Source organism: Poecilia reticulata, linkage group LG13, assembly GCF_000633615.1.
Source record: "Poecilia reticulata strain Guanapo linkage group LG13, Guppy_female_1.0+MT, whole genome shotgun sequence".
Classification (NCBI taxonomy): Eukaryota; Metazoa; Chordata; class Actinopteri; order Cyprinodontiformes; family Poeciliidae; genus Poecilia; species Poecilia reticulata.
The window spans coordinates 10,211,108-10,232,598 of NC_024343.1; the positions used below are offsets into that span (position 1 = coordinate 10,211,108).

At 37.3% G+C, this 21,491-nt stretch overlaps 1 protein-coding gene across 2 annotated transcripts in view; it reads right to left on the reverse strand.

The window, feature by feature from the left end:
- Nucleotides 1-368: 368 nt before the first annotated feature.
- Nucleotides 369-21,491, reverse strand: part of veph1 (ventricular zone expressed PH domain-containing 1) — a 76,474-nt gene continuing 55,351 nt past the window's right edge. For both annotated transcript variants that reach the window (XM_017308330.1, XM_017308331.1), the window contains 6 exons: nt 17,074-17,213; nt 15,939-16,073; nt 11,461-11,578; nt 6,904-7,040; nt 3,842-3,895; nt 369-3,095 (listed from right to left, as the gene is read on the reverse strand). In XM_017308330.1, the coding sequence (XP_017163819.1) occupies nt 2,913-3,095; nt 3,842-3,895; nt 6,904-7,040; nt 11,461-11,578; nt 15,939-16,073; nt 17,074-17,213 (767 nt within the window). In that variant the 3' untranslated portion in view covers nt 369-2,912. The remainder of the gene's footprint in view (nt 3,096-3,841; nt 3,896-6,903; nt 7,041-11,460; nt 11,579-15,938; nt 16,074-17,073; nt 17,214-21,491) is intronic.

Sequence of the window (21,491 nt, forward strand, 5' to 3'; positions counted from 1 at the left end):
GAGTTTGCACACTTCAAAGTTGACTCTGTTCTTAATAATACCGAGTCTAGGATGCGCTCCATGGAAATAATGTTGAATGTAAATCAATTCTCTATTCGGTCATTTTGCTTTAGATTTTTTCTAATCTTCTAAAAAAAAAAAGTCAGCATTTTATTTTCTTAAAAATCACTATATTTCTAATTTCATTAGAATTCATAACCATCATATTTTTTTTAGCCCCCTTTTTATTTCAAGTGACCACAAATAATCCCTTATGAGAAGCCCAATGTCAGAGGCTGAACTGATTCCTTCAGATTGCTGATTGGACAGATTTATTTTCCGCTTTTTGAAAATAAGGCAGTCATGCCGCGGCTGCAAAGAGACAAGGATTACTCGGACAAAACAATACTGTTTTATTGTCAGCACAGCACAGCATTCATTTGTATGCACTTGAATTTAATAGTTATAAAACCAGGAAGAGAACAATAAGACAGAGGAGGAGACATTTCATCCGTCATTCATTGTTTGAGGCCTTAAACACACATAATAAATACTGACCTTTAATCAAAATCAAATTTAATCAAACATCAAAAAGGAAGAAAAAGTATATATGATTCATATTCCTCAAGGCTAAAGGAAATTATTTGAAACATTCAGATGACCTGCATGAATCATCTTCACAGTGTTTGTTAAAACTACAGCAGTATTCTCGTCATGGAAAGCAGCGTCATGCTGATCTCCAGCATGAGACATATATGAACTACGTGTAGTTATCAAAATCGGCTCACCCTGATCTTGAATGGTACAGAACGCTGAAGCGGATGTGATCATTTTGGGACAAATTGTTAAATTTTATCTGGACAGCATGTTGAATCTCAATCATAAAACTACAAGAATGCAATATTGCACTCACATGAAAGATGTCTCTAACATTTTAAGCGTCATACATTCACTTTTTGCATTTTCAAGACAGATTGTTGACACATTTAAAAAAAAACTGGTTACTTTGGGACTTTTAGTTGTAAACTCCCTTTTACTATGAAGTGTCTGTTGTTCTGTTTCAGTGTTAACTCATGAAATCACACTTCTGGAAGACGTCTCTCCTTTTCTAAAGGCAACAAATTCGAAATCTTGTTAAACTTAAACTCACATAGTGGACTTTGTAACGACCTTTTTCACGTTTTAAGGTGTAATTGCCTTCTCCGCATCATTGGTTTTAGTGTGTTTTTCAGCAATGTGAGCCCTCTTTTCCACAATTAATGGCTAGTCAAGATACAATTAAGCACTACAGTAAGACGAGATGCAAATTAGGGGAGCGCTTTGAACCTCACAGTAGTGACACAAAAAAAGCAGCTGGGAAGAATCAGAAGGAAAAGTAACATCCTGGGAAAAGCTGGAAGTTCTGGGTCTGGTAGTTAAATCGGCCCTCAAGAAAACAAATATCTCAAATTAAAATAACAGAATGAAAAACAACATTGAAAGATAAATTTTGTTAGACATTTGGTTTTGATGCTGTTTATTTGGTTTTAGATGGATCTGGGCCGGTTCTCTCCTTTGCTCACTTCATACCCCACCAATACTTATTTTGCCCCAGTCACAGATACACCCTCCATAGTGTATCTGTGACTGTATTTACAAGTATACAATAGTTATGTTATTTTCCAAAGATTTTTAATTCTCTATTTTATTAACCCCGATCAAATCAAAATAAGAGACTTTATGAGATATTATCTACTGGTGTCTTATAGACTTTGAGCAGATAAAAAAAAATCTTCAAAATCCCAGTTATCAAAGCAGGTATGAAATGAAACTTAATTGTTTTCTTAAAGTTTTCTGGTCTGGATTTCACAATGGAGAAACCCATGAACTAAATGAGTTCTTTATAAAATATGAAGTAAATTTCAGCAGAACATTTCTCCTATAGAAAGATTTTTAAAAAAGCTACTATAACAACACAAGATTGTAAAAAAGAGAAACTTGGATCATTTGTATTTCCAGCCGCTTCTCTTACGAATAACATTACTTCAAGAACTCAACATAAAAAATGGTGGTGATAAAAATGAACTGAATTGAAAATATGGGATGCGGAATTATTTAGGCAAGCAAAAGTTGCACATAAAAAAAAATATCAGTCACAAAATACTTAAACATCTTGGAAAAAGGAATGTATATTAAAGGTTAGCCAAAAGTTAGCTTAAGACTTCAGCTGACTCCACTGATTTTGTAACTTGTCATTGAACTTTGTGAGTTTAATGTGTCGACATAAAAAGATGTATAAAATAATCAAATCTAAATCAGCTTCAAAGCAATCTTTTTTACATTGTACCCACTATTTATCTCACAGTAAAATACAGCAAAAATGAGAATTTCTATACTGTTTTATCTGAGTCATTTATAGATATTAAAAGATTTTGTGTTTTGTGTGTGTGGTCCACTGATGAATGTGTGTAACATACAAGCAGGTCTTGCCCACAGGTAACAGTAGGTACAGTGACATAAAACTGGATCAATACTTCAAGTTAATAGTACATACAGTCTATTTTTGCTGGTTTCTTAATTTTATATACTAAAAATACTGCATAACAAATCTGGGTTAAACAAGTCAATATTCCATCTTCAGCAGGATTGATGTCCACATGTGGAACAGATAGCTAGTCTTTGTTCAAAATAATTTCACAATACCTGCAGAGATTAGCCTCCCTGCTCTGAGTTTTCATATCAAAGCATTGTTTAGGCGATCCACTTCACACCAACCAACTCGGCTCTTCACCCACTTCAAGTTATCAGTAGTGATCGTTTCCAGTTCCTCTCTGTCCATTTGGTTATGCATACACCAAAAAAAAAAAAAAAAAAGAAGAAGAAGAAGGACGTGCTCCAACTGAAATGAATACTAATGATTCACATCAAAGCCGGTGTCTGTGTTGGATCTGGTCTCACAGGTAGGTGGTCGCCTCTCTGTTCTCCCGCTCTCTGGCCTGAGCCACGGCTACGTTGATGCACTGCAGCCACTCCTCGGCGTGTTTCTCGTCCTCGGCTTTCAACACGTATGTCTTGTTGTCCGTGAAGATCTCGAAGGCCCTCGGCAGACCCCGATCCCGGCGTTTCTTAGCTACTACCTGTGAAAACAACGCAGGGTCAGGGATGAAAGGAGAAAACATCTCCACGCTAAGCACAGCAGCTGCTGTCACTTTAGTAATTCACATCATTTAGCTTGATGTAGATTTGTTTGTAGCTTAAATGTATTTTAGGATAAAACGCACCTTCTCACACTGTTAAAGCCTTTATTGGGAATTATTTGGTCTACAAGACGTTAGCAGAAACGTTTTTACATGTTGTCAAGTTACAACCGCAAACCTCAATTTAACTGGTTGGGTTTCATGATAGACCGACATGAAGTAGCTCACAAAGCTGCGACAAAGTTTAAAGTAGGGTTTGGTGGTAAAAGGTGTAAAGCTTAGAGGATCTCAAGGAAAACTATGTAACTTAGCGTCAGAGAATAGAAACAGTATGTGACATTTCAGCATCGATTGTAAAAATGGACAGAATTGATGTGATGACAAATTAGTAAGTAAAATCAGAACAATCTTGGAAGAAAACCTTCTAGAGGTTAATGCAAATGGATATATATATTTTTTTATTCTTAGATATTTACAAAATTAAAAGCTCTGTGTAGTTTTTGTTGAGCCTGGGGCAGAGGTTCCCCTTCCAGCAGATAAACACGCCTGAACACATCAAGACATTAATAAAGAAATCCTAAAAACTTGATGAATGTTTTGTAACTTGCTGTAAACCGATACAATCAGGGTTAAACGTTAGATAAAGTTGGAGCAGTAAGGATTAAGGAACGCCTGGGATTAGTCACCTTGACACTCTGCACTTTGCTCAGCTCTATGGGGATGTCATCCAGCTCATCCTTCTGCAAATAAGACAAAGAGTTCGTCATCACTCAATAAGATGATGACCTTTGTTTCTGTAAATAACCTGTGTGGGTTTGGCATCACAACGCCTAATGAAACCCTCGGATAAAGAAGCACAATGCTGTTTTCAACCGTTGTTGCCAGTGAAATCTACCTCAGACTGAACCACGTCAAAGAAGAACGACTCCGCTTTGTTTTTCTCCAGGAAAAGAAAAGTCTGTCTTTGCTCACCCCTGATCGGTCAAACGTGGGTGGCGTAGCGGAGTCAGAACCATGTACTCTTACACCATCGTTAATTATGTGGCTGCAACCACAGCATGAAGCAAAGTCCACCGCAGGAGTCCACATCCTTACTGGGGCATCCCTCTGCCCCAGTAAGGATCTAAACAACCGTTTGCATTATTTATTTACTCATTCAGCGACGGCCTCTGTTTGGCTTACTGACCGTTTGTAACAACACCCCTTACGTCACACATTTCCCGTTTTTGTCTCCATGGGGGTTTTTTCTTGTCAGCACTTTTCAACAAAATGGTGAGTAAAAAGGTACATGTATGGAGCTTCTCATTTGAAAACCACAAAAAAAATGTGTGAACTACATTTAAAATACCTTCTCCAACCTGGTGTCATGCTGTGTCAATAATAAAATCTAATGGCTCCCTGTAGCATCAGAAACTGACATTCATCACATTCAAGCCATTTTAGAAATACTGCAAAAACAAAAAAAGATGTGAGACTGAACAAAAGTATGACTGTTATATTTTACCACAAAAAGAAAACACACAAAAAAAAACATTCCAAAAGATTGATACAGATGACAAGACTATAAATCTATATATCCAAGTGTATGACTTTATATTCCCGATGACAGTTGTGTTTTTGGCATTTTCTGCATATGAGGGAATATAAAGACCACTTTTGTAATTATGATATTTGATATCGATGATATGATATTTCCATCTGTCCCCGAACAGCAGGACTTGCCAAACTGTGGTTCAGGCTAGCCCGGGGTTTGGCTGCAGTTCCTGTCTGGTCCTAATTAAAGAGCAAACTCAATCTTCACCAGAGCTCCAAATTACAGTGCAAGGATAAATGCATATTTTTAATTAGAAATTAAACTTTGTTTAACAGTATCTGTCTTCAAACATGAGGAAAAGTCTCAAATGTGTCCAACTTAACTCCAGGGATTCAATTAAGCACTTTTACTTTAATGCAGAGAGTCAACAAACATTGCTCTGTATAAGTGTGTAGCTCTTTCTGCTTAGCCAACCATTAACTGCTGAATAATTATTATTTTGTCTTGCAAACGTATTTCTATAACTGTTTATCTTTTGAAAATATATATATTTTGTCCATTTATTGGAATCTTAAGGTGTTAAACCAATACAATATGGCAAATAATTGCAATGTTTGATTAATTTTCTTATTTATTTTGCAAATATAAAAGGTCTGATGTGCCTATGCAGTCAAACCTCATTTAATATGATACCCCTAAGTGAGATCCAATATTTCATTCAGTAGTAGCATCCACTGAGCTGATGGGTTGGATTAGAAGAGCATTGATCAAAATGTCTATGATAACTTTGAAGGAGCTGCAAAGATCCTACAAAGTAAATATGTCACTAATCAGGTGTTTATGGGGGAATATCAACATAGTTTTGTCCAAATTATGTCAGAAAACTAAATACCTGGATGAAACATATCGATGGTGGCGTCCATTCTGAGGAAATGCTTTTATTCATCCAGAGCACAGAATCTGTCTAAAGCTGAGGATAATGTTGATTGAAGGTGAAGAAGAGGCAATTCTGAAGTTTAACTTGATAGAGACTGAAAAAGACCAGATTTATCTCAGCTACTGCATGAAATCCCAGTAAAATACACTGAAACTTATAGTTGTAGAAAGTATAAATAACTTTGCAAGGCAAATATATTGGTGTTTGAAGTTGTCATCATCATAAACTTAAATACGCTGAAAATCTAATTTCACTTTTTGTAGTAGCTCCCTTTTGCATGGATGTTTGGAAAATTTCACAATTTTGCTGTAATTGGCAAAGAAAAGTCGTCCCTTTTCATTCGAGGAAAAATCATTTCACAACAAACCAACCACCTCCAGAACACGCTGGCAGAGGCGAGCCCAGCTCCGAGAACAAAGGCATTCGATCCTCTCAACGTGCGGCTGCTGCTGCAAAACAGAATCCATCAACATCTGGACGGCAGCACAAAGACTATTGTTTAATGTGGGAGGTAAAGAGGGGGGAAAAAAAAAACTCTGTCCTGTTTCTGCTTATGTTTTACAGATGCTGAATCATGATTTTGAGCCAAACTTGAGTATTTTGACTGTAAACATGCGACACCCACGGGTCACTAATGGGTCCGAATGTGGACCGCGTGACGTGAAAACTGGGACCTGTATATTGTTAACAAGCTGAGTAAAAAGATTTTATAAGATAAGATTTCATTTTATAGCAAACTATCAGCTCACTGTTGCCAATCAACTATCCTGGTTTTTTTGGTGGATCTTTCTGGTCAGGCATGGTAGTTTCTTTCATTTTTGAATAGAAAACAGCTCATTTTTATTTCCACTCTGCCCTTTCTAATCACCACCGTTCCTCATGGGGGAATTAGTCACTCAGTCGAGCACAATGTGGCGCATTAGTCTAGATCTCCTTCTCTGTTTGCGACTTCTGAATGAGGATATCTGATCGAAGTTGAGAAAGGTGTCATTGACTCATGCCTCAGATGTTCCACCCTAAAGTTTCCAAAGTTGGCCAAAGTTTGCTCCAGCCGGATTCCCTTCATGCTCCACAGGGACAACTTAACTTTTCAAGAGGTGGGATTTTTACCGTTACATACACAGTTTCATAACAATTAAAATGTCATAGAACATGGGGAAATACTGATTGTTTCAACCCTGAGATGCAAGAAACAGGAAGTATGTGTGTATGTATATACACACATATACACATGTATGTATACAGTATATGTACAATCTGTACGTCTGCCTACGTACAGATTTTCCCCGGCGGAAGAGGAGCTGGTTCCCTGCCAAGGTGTAGTAGCGGGTCTTCCAGCGCTTGATGAACTTCCAGCGGACCTGTTTCTCCTTCAGCTTCCCTTCGATCAGAGGTTGTCCTTCCTGGTTCACGACTGAAGGGTCACACAAACACAGAGACCAAAAGACTTAAGAGAAAATGGGATTAAAAAAACGATCTGTGTTTCAAAAACAAAAGGAAAAAAAAAGACATCAACAATATTTTATTTTCACTGAAATCAAACACTCGAGTCTATCAGGAGTAAACAGTCAAAGGTCAAGAACTCCCATCAAAAATGTTTCTTTGGAGGTGATTTTACATGGATTCACTATCAAAGCACCAAGAATTTAATAATAAATACATGAAGATACTTGCCAAATATCTGCTCAACATGAAGAGTCAAGCATTTCAACTCACAATACTTAGAGAATCTTAAAACATATTGAAAATATGACTGAATATATGGAATGTGGATAAGAAAAATAAAAAAAAGTTGAACTCTGGGACACACAACACATGACAACCGTTACCTAATCTCATTGTTGCAGCAATCGGTTCGCATGACTTTTGCTCTAAACTATCTCAACTTTGGGACAGTTTTCATCCACATATCTGAGTGATGAAATTAACGGATATTTTTCATTACATTCTGTTTGAATGACATCCAAAAAGCATTTGCTGAAGGCCCAGATATCATAATATCATACATATGATGAAGTTGCAGGAAATGCTGGTTCCACTGCAGTTTTTATAGTGGAAAGACGTTCACCTCACCAGTTGGTGAAAAAACCAATTCACAGCACAGACTTCTAGAGCTATTGATCTATAGCAGCTGCTGAATGGATCAGTGATGACGTTTTCTGTCTTTCTGATCAATCTGATTAAACCATTTGTTTGACTTGCTAAATTTCCTTTTGTTAATTTTCTTTCTTTTTTCCTGATTTGTTGTTTTTGTTTTCTGCAACAATGACTGTGATCTTTTGTTCAACCTCAGTAAGTGAAGCTGCATCACAGGACATGCAGATCATTTCTGTTAGAGAGCAGGATGTGCCTTCAATCGACTTAGGTTTCTCATGATTGAACGTTTGTGCAGAGATCTTGCCAGCGGAAATAAACACAGGAGAGAGCAAAAAAAAAAAAAAATCAGGGGTGATTGCAGAATTAAAGATTAAATGCAGAAAATATGTCAGCTTTGTTTCGTGGGACTAAGCTTAATCATATTTGAAAGTTTCCTCCAATCCTGGAGAGTGTTTAGTATTGATTCTGAAAAAGAGAGTTAGTTTGTCAATGAAACCTCGGACTCTGAGAAGTTGGCTGAGTCAGACCAGTTTTCTTCCAGGGACGGATTATTGTTTCTTAACAGGAGGCTAAACGTTGATTGTGCCAAATTAACCTTCAGCTTTGTAAATACAAATCCACATATGTGACAGCATAAATAATTAATTCTATTCATACTAATATATACAACCTGACACTAAATACATTGTTCGTTTTGAAGTTGAAAACAATTAAGCAGAGGCATTTAGTTTATATTACCGTCATTATCCACATGTATATCTATGTATATAAATATTTTGAGGTACATTTATTATGCAAAGAGTAATAATTGCAAGATATTACAATACAAACTCAGAATCTTGGTTAATAAATAGTGCAGTTCAAGTGCTCGTCATAAACTGAGGAAATTCAATAAGCTGTTCAACATGCTACGTGTTTTCCGTCATGTTTTGCACCAGCTATCTGATTTATTTCTGCACTGCAGTCATGACAGCTTACACTGAGTTTGCACAGACACAGACACGTCCACCAAGTACCGCTGATCCAAGCAATTTGCTCATCGGGTTGCTGCTGCTCTAGCTGGTGATAAACGTAGCAGGCGCAGAAGTGATCGAGGACAGAGAAATATTTCCACACATCAAGAGAAATAAGTCCTGACGAGATCACAGCAGACTGACCGACTTCAATCCAAAGACAGTGACATAACGCTCAGAGAAAATGCCAATAAGACCCGAATCTGTTTGAGAGATATTTGAAACTTTTGACAGGTGGCGGCTACATGCTAGTGGAACGGCATGACAATAAAATGAAGTTGGAAGTGGATTTATTTCTGAACTGCTGGTCATGTGAACACCAACACCATCACACACCACAAACAATCAGCTGTATTTTTATACAAAACTGATCTAAGATCCATCAAAATAATGACTTCATGTTAACAGACAACAGCTTATCTGGAACCTGTCTCTGTCTTTTACTGGTCCACCCTGCTGACGAGACAAAGCAGGAAGAGCTGAGTGTTTGCTCCTCTTATGCACCAACACAGTTTTGTTAAAGTGGTAAGTTAAACCGACAGAAATGTAATAAAAACACACATTAACAGTTGTAACTGCTTTCTTTTTATAGAGGAAGAATGAACAATCCCTCTGCTTCTAAATGTCTGAGCACAACCAAACAAAGAACTTAAATAACCTAACCATTTGTTCTGCACCTCTGTCATATGTCGTCACAATATCAAAACTCACATTTCAGGTAATGAAACCCTCAGTCTCCATTACACAAACCCTCATCTGGACTCTGTGAGGTATTGATGTCAATCTTCAGTGAACTAAACCTTAAAGCATCTTGAGTCTACTTCATGTGTACATCACTTTCTCAGTTTACTACACAAACAGTTTTTCTTTTACTAGGCTGTAAATATGACAACTTCTACAGCAATATATACGAGAGATCAAGCAGACAGGCTGAAATAGTTATTGCTATCTCCTCAGGCAGTTCCTGCTTTCTGGCTTCTCATTGGCAGCCATCAAACATCAGAGCAACGTGTGTTAAAAAGGCTTAAAGCAACTCATTAGTGAATATCCAGTTATGTCCCTGCGTATTCCCACCCTCCTCTTTAACAGCATCCATCTTAATCGGCCTTCTTTGCCGTCTTATATAACTATGGTAAAGGATTTTAAGGTCACAATTTACTGTTGTGAGTCTTCTACAGTAAAAGACGGATATAAATCACACAGCCTATCATTTTGCTAGAATGCCAATCGACTAAACATAGTGTGTGCTTCCTGTATCTGAGTGGAGAAACAAGGAGATATTACATGAGTTATGTACAATAGTATATTGAATGCTAGTGAGTTTGAGTGACAGGATGAAACCAGAATCAAAGATTAAAAGTCCCTAGATAAACATCTAGGTCAAAGTTTAAAATTGCACTCATGTGGATTCTACAATATTCAATAATTAGGCTACTTCTGAAGGGAAGGTGTTTCTCCTTTTGTTAGGACTAAAGGAGGCTAAAGAAGCAAAATGCAAATACATGATAAATTACATTCCAGTGTAAATAATTATCTTTGTTTTCTCTAATGTTTTTAGTTATTTGATTTTTTTCTGAGTCTGCTATAGAATCTTCTTTTTATGAAAATCCCTTTTAATTCATCCCCTTTTAAAGCACTTTTTGTAACGTAGATATTTTTTCGCACAGAAAACTTCCTCACTCGAGTCGACAACTTCAGAAATATGAATTTCAGTGCTTGACTAATAAAATAATAATAAACAAAACAGAAACACATCTGTGTGGTAAAACAGGCATTTGAATCCAGCGTCTGACTTCTTTTAAAATAAATTTCTCTTCATACCAAAGTGTACAGTTCTTGAAATGGTTCACCTCTTCAGGAGAGATTACATTTATGTCCAAGGCTCTTTAGGATGATATAAGTTGTCAATAATGGCTAAAGTAAATATTCATGAGTTTATGAAAGGATTTTTCGTTTTAATTCTTCATGTTGTTTGAGGATCAAATACATCTGGAATGCATTCTAATACTTTCCACAGGGAATAAATAGTATTTGTACAAATGAATTCACATATATCAACAAATTATGTTAAAAAATAAAAAAGTTTTAGAATGATGCCAAAACGCGTACATATCTAAGAAAGTAGATTCAAAGTGACCTAAAGAGCCTTACAGGAAGGAATCATATCGTATTCTGTGATCATTTTCTCAACTTATTATTTGTTGAACAGTTTTATTGCCTTCAAGTCACAAAATTGAATGTATTTTATTGGGATTCTACTTCATAACACAAATTAGTGCATTAATATATAGTGGAAGCAAAATAAGAAATTAAGTTAAAATTACATTTTTATGTAAGAGTATTTAAAAACCATGAAGGCAGAAGGTGCCTATACTTTCAGTGACCCTGAAGCGCAACGAAATCAACCCGGCAGTCACTCGGTTCAAGTTTCCACAGAGAAAAGATTGGTTTCCTTTCAGAAATTTTGAGTGAAAACATCCTTCTGAGAAACATCTTTACCCAAGACTGGTGGTGAGATGACTAGAAATGAGAAAGCGCTCTCTCCAAAACCTGTGGTTGATTTAAGGAAGACAGCAGAACATGGTGAGCAAGACAAGGGGAGCAATTTGAGGGGCAGAGACGTGAATGAGCAAGAGCTGCAGGTTGTTGTTTTTTTTATCCCCATCCTTTATGCTTCAGTGTGTGTGTGTGTGTGTGTGTGTGTGTGTGCGCGCGCGTGTTCACCTGTGGCCTTCTCTGGGTTGTTACACATGAAGCAAAGCCAGCCCCCCTCCTCTTCGCTGAACCCAAACAGGTCAAAGAAGCGCACCTCCTCCAGCTGGATGTGAAGGTTGTCCAAGTCCTAAAGACGAAAAATGAGAAAATAGGTTTTATATGTCACTTTTATGTGTCTATCTCTATTTGGACCAACCAAATCCAGACTTCAAAATAACCTTTCCCCAACACACACGCACGCACAAACAAATATATTAAGTTTTTCTATCCATCATCACAAGGACTTTGGATTTACTTCTATTAATTTTTCATTCATTTCTATTCCCCAAATGTAAGTTTTACCTGTATAGTCATGGCCAAAAGTTTTGAGAATGACAAAAATATTGTATTTTCACACGCTCTCTGCTGCTCTCTGGTTTTCATGTGTGTATGTCAGATGTTTTCATCACATACAGAAATACAATTGCAATCATATTATGAGTAACAAAAGCTTTTATTGACAGTTAGAATGAGTTAATGCAGCAAGTCAATATTTGCAGTGTTGACCCCTCTTCTTCTGAAACTGAAACGATGTTAGCTGGTCCTTTTAAGGCAGGGCTGCAATAAAGATGAAATGTGTTTTGGGGGATAAAGTTCATTTTCTAGGCAAATATTGACTTTGCAATTAATTGCTGTTAAGCTGATCCCTCTTTATAACATTCTGGAGTATATGCAAATTGCCATTACAAAAACTGAAGCAGTAGACTTTGTAAAAATTAACATTTGAATCATTCTCAAAACTTTTGGCCATGACTGTACAGGCCTGACCCTAAACCTAACCCAGAACAGTACTTCTTCTTATGGGACCCAGGTTTTGAGACCCATAAGAAGCAGTAGGTCCTCACAACATAGTGTTTGTTGGAAAAATGGGTCTTACAAGGTGATAAATGTTAAACACACACACAGAATAATATCAGAGCTTTCTCTTTTTTGCTATCAGACCTCCCTAAATGACCAAGAGGAGGTCTGATTGTGGAAGCAGATAAAACATGCGAGGATAAAACAGGTCAGAACATGTATGTACAGTAAGAGGACTTTCTGGAAACCAAACAGAAAATATCAGTCACTGCCTGGAAATGGAAAAATATAAAGCTGAATATGAGGGAGTGAAGCAAATGGAACATTATTGGTGAGGGAGTTACGTCTGATGAAATGCTGCGTTTTATTTTACTGCACTTCAAGGTCACTGAGTTTATAGCACATTAAAGAACTTATCTAAACTTGAACAAAATAACAGAGTCATGTTCTTAAATGACTTTGATTTATTTTCAGGACAAAAATCTGGATTGGGCATCCCTAATTGATCCTTCGACAGTCAAAGTAGCAAATTTACTGTCCTGCTGATTCTACAGTCGGGCTCTCAAACTGCATTCCTCACCGGCCGATGTCCTCCAGCATTTTACGTGTCTCTGCTTCAACCCACCTGGCTCCAATATTAGCTCATTAGAAGAGCGCCGCAGAGCTGACTGCATGCAAGTGATGCAATTTCAGCATTTAATTCAAGTGTGTAGGCCAAGCGACACATCTAAAAGATGCAGGGCTTTGCCCTTGAGGAATGCAGTTTGAGACACTGAAGAGAACAACTCTGAAGCTGGGTCTCAATTCAATAAAAATTAAACTGCATCACTAGCATCACGGAAAATCTGGAATATGTTATCCTCTGCGAGATCCCATTCATGACTATGGCATTTCATGATTTTCTCTTTTAGAAAACGGAACAGGAAATAGAGTTAGGAAAACATTTTTCTTTTTCACATTTTCAATATTAAATTAACAAAAAGATTATTTATTTTTAAGTCAGACATTTTGAGCTTCCATACTTGTATTCTCTTTTCCAGTACCTAAAATTCTACAATATAGTATTTATTACTTCCCCCGTCACATCAAGGAGCAGAACACAATTATTATTTCAATGACTGAACTTTAAAAGAGCGATGTACACAAACCAGAAGGTTGAAGGTCATACCAACACATGCTCATATTTTATTATGCAAGATGACTTCTTTGAAAAAAAAAAGTAAAATTAATCATAAAGAAGATGTACGGTTTTACAGTGCTTAAAAGTTTGAATAATAATAATAAAAAAAACCTCATTATTGTTTCTAGTTTGTAGTAAAAACAATGTGTCAGCCAGAAACTGACCAAGAATGCGAAATTGTAACATAAATTTGCAACAGAACACATTTAGGAATGAATTATTTCACAACAGCAAATGAGTAAGATGGCACTCATTCACTTCTGAACCCACTACTAGAAAAAAACGTTAAGCAACACAGCATGCCAGTCAAATGAAAAGTACATCACTGTATTGTTAATTTAAACTTCAAAGATCCTCCGTGACAGATATGCTGCTGAGCTGTGAAACAACACACAACATTTTTGATTCATCAGGGAAGAAATATAAATAATTCTAACAAAGACATAAAGAGACAACAACATGATGTCTCCTTTCCCTGTGGCGCCTCGTCCACATCTGTCTGCCTCCATCCACTCTTTAACTTTGTGTTCCGGTTATAATTACTTCTAAATAAAAGATAAAAAACTGCAAGTACTTCCAAAAAAAAAACATGAGCATGTGCTGCCCTGATTCAGCAAAAATATACTTCGATACCATTTACGAACCGTATCCCCATGTTTACTTCACGTACATGTTTCGGATGCGCACAAATCTTGGAAGCATTTAGATGAGAAACAAGCTAAGTTTATGAGATCGCATAAGTTTATCTGAAACTGCTGAGAGGAACTCAAATGAGAAACAGGCTTCATTTCTGCCTCCTTGGACATTCAGATTTCATAAATGAAAGTCAGGAATCCAGACACTAAAAGCTTTTTTAAAAGGGCACACGGAGGGATTGCATGTCCCTAAACATCTTTATCTAATCAGCTTCAGCTCAGTCTTTATCACCATGTAACCCACTTTCCACCCATTTCTTCCTCAAACAAACCAAGGAAACAAAAGGTCAAATAAGACAACCGCTTCTCCCTTCAGTCTCCCCGTTTCTTTTGGTCTCCATGGTTGTATATTATTCTAACTTTACTTATGCTCTTATTTCTGTCATTTTTTTTTTCCTTTAGATTTTCTTGTGCTTACAGTCATGCAAAATAAAAGATCTATTGCAGCTTAATCCACAATTTTAATTATTACTCTATCTCCGTCATGTCCTCCTTTTTCGTGCTTCCTGTCTTCTCCAATCCATCACCAGCTCTCCGTCTTGTTGTCTTTACCTCCCTTCATGTTTCTCATTTTGTCTTCCACCAGCTTTCTGTTTTCTCTGGACCATAAAACTGCTTAAAATGAGTTGTCAGAAGCCAAACGTAAGTCCCCTCTTAAATCACAGAAGCCCCATAAAGCTTTGCAGCCTCCCTTTAAATCTCCCTGCTGATGCAGATGTAATTGCTAACCTTTTCTGCCTCATGTATACGTGTCTGACATGTGGTTCTGATCGGCTCTCAGGTCCCGGAGAGAAACTGTGGACCTGATTGGGAAGGAAAGAGGAAGTGCTGTGCATATAGATTCAGAGAAAGGTTGTGACCTTCTTCCTTCCTCTCTCTTGTTAAATCTTGTCTTCTTTTGGACTGTTTTCTGCTCCCACAGAAAGAGAGGCCACACCGATTTCAAAGAAACAAACAGAGATTTAGCCACAGCCAATTCTTCCTGTTCTTTGGACCAAACGTGTTTCTGGTCACCAATCTGTTCCACAAACTTAAGTTGTTTTTCAAAAATTGGTTCTGAAGTGCATTTGAGATCAATGTCTTCAATTCTGTTCATCCTGAACAATGCAGTTCGCAGTACGCAAGCAGCACAAAAGACCCTCAGCATGACGCTACCACCTCCATGCTGGACGTTTAGTGCAGTGTTGTCAAGTTTAAAAACCTCATTGAGCCAAACAGCTTAATCTTTGCATTGTCTTTGATATGACACTGAAGACATTGCCTTGCTTTTCTCTGTTCAGTGAAGTTGCGCACATGTGTGAGTAACTTCAGGGTTCATATCCCAACCTACGGTGGTTGCAGCGAAACTGTATACTCAAAGTGAGAGAAAGGACAGATGTGGTTTCTTTGTAGCTGTAATCATTTAGTAATGACTTCTGATGTGACATTTTCAAAAAGAGCCTCCCACTACCACAGCATAACAAACGCATAGTAAAAGCTACACTTATACTGAAACACACGACTTCTCTGTGTGGCTCGACTTTGAACTGGCGCAACACAAACAGACATGATAAAGAAGACTGAGAGCGAGACGAGGACTTGTATAAAGAAATGTCCATTTACTGGAGTCAAAATGTAAATACAAATGACGTTCACACTTTGTGATGATGATATCCGTCCAACTGCTGGGTACACACACCACACACACACGTCATAAGCATGTATACAGTCATACACATACATGCACACATATATACAGCATGTGTGAATATATATCTGCATATATAGACGTTTACCTTTCTTTGTGGGGTGGATTGTTGTGTCATTGCCATGGAAAAGCTGTGTGATCCTTTAAGCTGCGTCTTCTCCCAAAGAGAAGCCAATCTTTCGACACTTTTGTCTCTACTGCACAGAGTGGCACTTGACTTGCTCTGTTGAAACCGGACACAAAATTAAACACAAGGAAAAATCCACAGTGCATAAAATAAATTTAACCCACCCAATTTTAAGATGGCAAGTTTTTGTGATAGAAAAATCACAACAATGTCAACTTTATTCTCCAAACTTATGAACACAAACAAGGGAATGTATTTTTATCAGTTGTTTGGTGCAGTTTGGACCTGCAAGAAACAAATGCTGGACATATCTTAGGACAAATGCAAACCTCTAATATTTATGGTGATAAATTTAAATGATAAATTTTAACTTGGTGAAGGCATGTCTGGCCTATTGTGAGTGGTCTCCTGTAGTTATGGCAAGTCAACAGTATGAGCTGTATCCCAGAAACAAAACGTTAATTTCACTCTCAACAAAGTGTTTGAAAGAGTTGTTAAATTGACAAATCACTAACTTCTAAGCCACATGCAAATGAAAGCATCCTGACTCCACTGGCACCAGTGGGACTAGATATAGATTTGCAAAATGTCTGAAAATAAATTAATCTTTGATCAAAATACCATAATTGCACAAAACAATTATTGCCGTTCTCACATTTTAGAGACAGTTTCACCATCACCGTACATAATCACTGTAACAAATCCAGTTATTTTTAATGATTACATTTTAATTTTCACTCTTGCTACTTTCTTGTAGCCATCTCCTGGTGTTGCTCGTTGTATGCAGGTAAGTGGTTTCCTCTCACCCTCTCTCCCTTTTTAAGTGTTTTCACTCTTATCACCGTTTTGTTGACTGATGTGGTCGATAGTCTGGTACCTTTTTGTTTGTTGCATCAGACATTTGTGGTGCAAATGTAAAAAAAAAATATATATATATATATATATATATATATGTATTTTTTTACTTTTAATAAATTTCTGGTTTTCTGTCTTTGAAAAAACCTCTTTGCAAAATGAATTTAAATCTGAACAGTTACATTATCCCGTTTTAAACCCAAAGTGTAGTTATATATGCAGACTGGTGACTTGGGTGCACCTGCAGATGCAGCAGCATGATGTGAATCCAAAGGTGAGGCTGTTGGCTGGTCAGGAGGAAACTGGATTTGGCGTACAGGCAGTAGTATCCCTTCAGCGGACAGGAGAACGAGAGCTTGGCCACGCAGCCTCGATTTGAATCTGTTGCAAAAAGACACCAAATGTCAACAACAATTTTTAAAAAATTTGCAGCAGATATATACATTCACAATCTTATTAGTCATGGTAATAATGAAAAAAACTTAACTCAAAGAACTGGACAGGAGTACGTAAACATTTGCAGTTATTTTCTATTTAAACATCTCTCTCTTCGTGTTTATTCTTCTCTGAATGCTAAACATCAACAGCTCAGCTCGGTAACAGAGTTATGGGAATTATACCCAAGAATTACACCACATCTAAATCATCATAAAAAAGTATTTTCTTTCTACCATCGCCTCCCAAAACATTCAGGGAAAAAGCAAATATTTTGACACTGCAGCGAAATCCTGTGGGCTCAAAGAAAAGGAAAAATGAAACAACAGATGGGATTCTGAGACACATCGTCAGCTAAATGACAGCCGTAGGAGTTCAATTGATCTAACCAGCTGATGTAACGCAACTGATACAGGTCAAACTAATCTCGTTACCTTGACACATAAAACAGGCTGTCAGCACAGTCAATGACTTTATTCAAGACACACACAAACTTTATACTGGCTCACTGATTTTCTGCGCTAGAGCATTTTGTCTACAAGTCCCAACATGACACCATCATAACCTGATTACAAAAGGCTAAAGCAGAGAAAAGACCAAGGGGTGGACAGAGAGTCCCGTCCAACAAGCAAGTCCAGATGAAGTTGTCTTTCGCTGGAGCATCATCATGAAAGTCTGTGTGTCTCATCCTTTTCACTGTTTACATTAATCGCTCAGTGTGATGCAGTTCTGATGAAGCAGCTCTGATAGGAGCTGGGCTGCGAGCCCCGGTGTCGATCGTCATTAATGCTAAGATAATTCATTCGCAGTAAGAGTAAAGAGTGTTTTATCGTGCCAGGCTTTACATTTATTTCTAGATTTCATCAGATTACCAGAGTTTCCAGAGATGATTTCATTAATTTCATTTTCTTTCATGTATGAGGAAGAATTAAGTGTTTTGGCCACTATGAGATACAATGACTAAAATGAACTGATTATAAAATTGACTTTCACTCAAAATATCATGGTCTGAGGTTGCCATGATCCTCCATATTTGGGTCTATCTGTGTGTTTAATGTAATCTGCCTGTTGCAAATGGTTAAACACAGAAAAACTGCACTTGTGAGTAGAAATGTTTGCATGGTTGCAAATAGTTAGGACTTTAATTCTGCATATGATTTTCATATGCATTTTTCTAGTGCAGGATATCAGCTCATCCGTCTGTCTGTCAAATACCCCATTCTCATAATTTCACCGACATTACACGTTGCGAAGCTGAAGAAAAAACAAACCCCTTGAAAAGCAGAAATAAAAAACAAGATGATGAGCTCGGTTAAGACATGCCAGCCAAGGTTTGGCTAATCAAATTGATTAGGAAAATGAAAATAAGCAAACGTAATCAGACATAAATGACAATAGAATATCTGATCCCTAAATATCCGAAAGATGACTGACAACACGTGAAAGCGGATTAGATTTGGAGGCAAAGCCGTTTCTCATTTCATTGTTTTATTCATGTGAACCTCTTGAACTCTTTGTTTCTGCTCTGTGTTGGCTGGAGAGTCTGCAGGCACACTGAAACTGCTTCTATATATTCATGGCTGTTCATACTTTGCATTACATTACCTTCATCTGTTTCAGCTTAGTGTCACGGGCGATTTTTATGCCACTCACTTCTTACTGTGAGGATGTTTTTCCACATGTAATCTTCACTTCATCAATTTGCACATCTGCTTTTACCCACTTGATTAAAAACTCTGTTAATCACCCGTGTTTGATTATGTATCCTCTGACAGGTTGTCTTTTATTTAGCTTCAAAGTGGTGCTACTACACATACTGGCTGATTAGACCAGAGAGTGAGAGTGTACTAGTATAGAAAAGATGCACTGAAAATTGATCACTCATGCTGCATGAGTGATCATGCAGTATGAACTATCCCGTATAAAAAGTGTAATTGTATATAATTGTGCTCGGTCTGACTTAAGAGATTTCGTATGCCTTCATAAAATCATATTTTGATGTTTCTTCTTGTTGTTTATGTTTAGAAAATGGCAAGAAAATAAAAAAATTTGATGTTCTTTTACCAAAAGCTGCTGGAAATAACTAGGAGCTAACACTTAAACCACAAGTATGAATGTATCAGTTTCTGAAAACCTGCAGATTCTTGCTCATGTTCATTCTTGCAGCAACAGTGAATAAAGGATTTGGTCCTCAAACCCTAACTCTCTGCTGGGAGGTACGTGTGATATATATTACAGACAGAAACATGACTGTTTACAATAAGGACGAACTGAAACAAAATTTCTGCAGTTTGAACGTCTTTAGAAAAAGAGCATGACAGTGTTAGAGCGCTATGATGTCTGTAACTCTGTCAAATATGAATCATCATACCTACTTTAAGTAGCAGAAGTTCATTTTATTAGTAGGTGTACTACTAATTGTCTTTTCAAGGACAGCAGCTGATGAAATTGAACATATTAAGTGTCTTCTTTTCTTACAGAGTAGAAAACTGAGTTCACAACGTAGGGCATGTAAATTAACTTATGCCATATTATTTCCCCATTTACATCTGAACTTTTAAAAAATTTTCCTGTTGCTAATTAAGCCTGTGAATTTCATGTAGAGCCTTCACCTGCATGGATCATTTTACATTGTGAGATATGTGTTATATCTAATAGCATTGTTTACAGTGGGACGTGTTCATTTTTGTGTTGGGCATTTTTTGGGCGATGGGATGGGAGACTGAACCCTACAGTTTCTACTTGTAGAGAGAAAATCTGGCAAGTACTTTAACAACAAAGAATAAAACATGATGTGATGTTTATACATGCTAAATCAATTATCAATGCTGTCTACACCGATTTAAAACGCTACAGGCGGCTCAGCAGCCGTCTTTCTCAACGCAGAGATGAGATTTGGCAGAATGGCTAGTCGGAGGCCAACCAGTCCGAGACCAAACCAGTGAACAAGCTTGAGGAACAGGAGACAAGCCACTGTGGTTGTTTATGGTTTCCCAACTCATAACTGAGGCGCATGTTTGCTGAATACAATAAACAATATCAAACAACAGTAAATAACAGATTAAGCTGTTAGGTGTTGGCAGAGGGGATATGGCTAGTTTTTCAAGGGTGTAACCCACAAACTGGACTCTATTGTTCAACTCACAAGAGCATTTTTCTTAAAAATGTGGCACCAATTAAACAGCTAAAAATGTGTTTTGTGCAAAGTTTACATGAAGAAATTCCTCATTTTAGACATCATACCATAACACTGTTTTAGGCTTTATACCAACCAGCAAAAAAAAAAAAACAGATCACAAGGAAAGTATGTCAGGAAGTTTTAGAGGTTTTTGAAATAGTAACTTTTTAGGTCTGCAGTATAACCTGAAAGCAGAAATCCAGACCCAGTATAGCTGCTAGATGTTTCTGTTTCCTCCAGTAAATAAAGGCTACTCACAGTTACTCTTTGCTGTAATGTACACATGTTTCAAATCAATGTCAAGCCTTTGAAAAACCTATGAATATTGCATATTACACATTAAGTGTAGACATACCAAGGTAAAGAGTTGTAGGAAGTGCCAAACTGCAGGAGGTAATGTATAAAGGACAAAGATAAACCACAGGAACATCATGTGAGCCTTATCCATACCTGGTGTGGTCGTACATAATAAATGAAAACAGACCTCAGAGATACAATACACAATGTGTCTCTGCAGACAAGATAGAAAATAATTGGGTGGATTAAGAAATGCAACAGACATTTGAAGATTTCACCAAAAAGCCAGAAGTGGCTTATTGTACCGATATGTCGCTTGGACAGGGTTTGAACCATTAATCAAGACATGTTATTTTAAAATCAAAGTTTAAACCCATGAGAAATAAATCTGTCTTTATGGGTCTAAAGTGCAACTAATCAGCTCAATACAGGCCGCTGCGCTGAGACCAAGAGTTGGAGGAGAAGCTAAGGTATATTCATAACACACCATTAATCAACACCTGTCACCACATGTAACTATCAACTCTTTTATTTTCAGGACGTCACGTAAAATCTCCACTCTAGTACTTGAGCTCATTCCAGTAATGTAGCACTTTATGGAAAATAACGCACCATGCAATCTTAAACCAGTGGTGTCCAAAGTTAACCCCCGAGGGCTGGTGTGTTTTTAGTCGTTTCCCCGGTTCAACACATCTGACTCAAATGATGGTTCATTAGCAGACCTCCACAGAAGTTTACAACATGCAGAG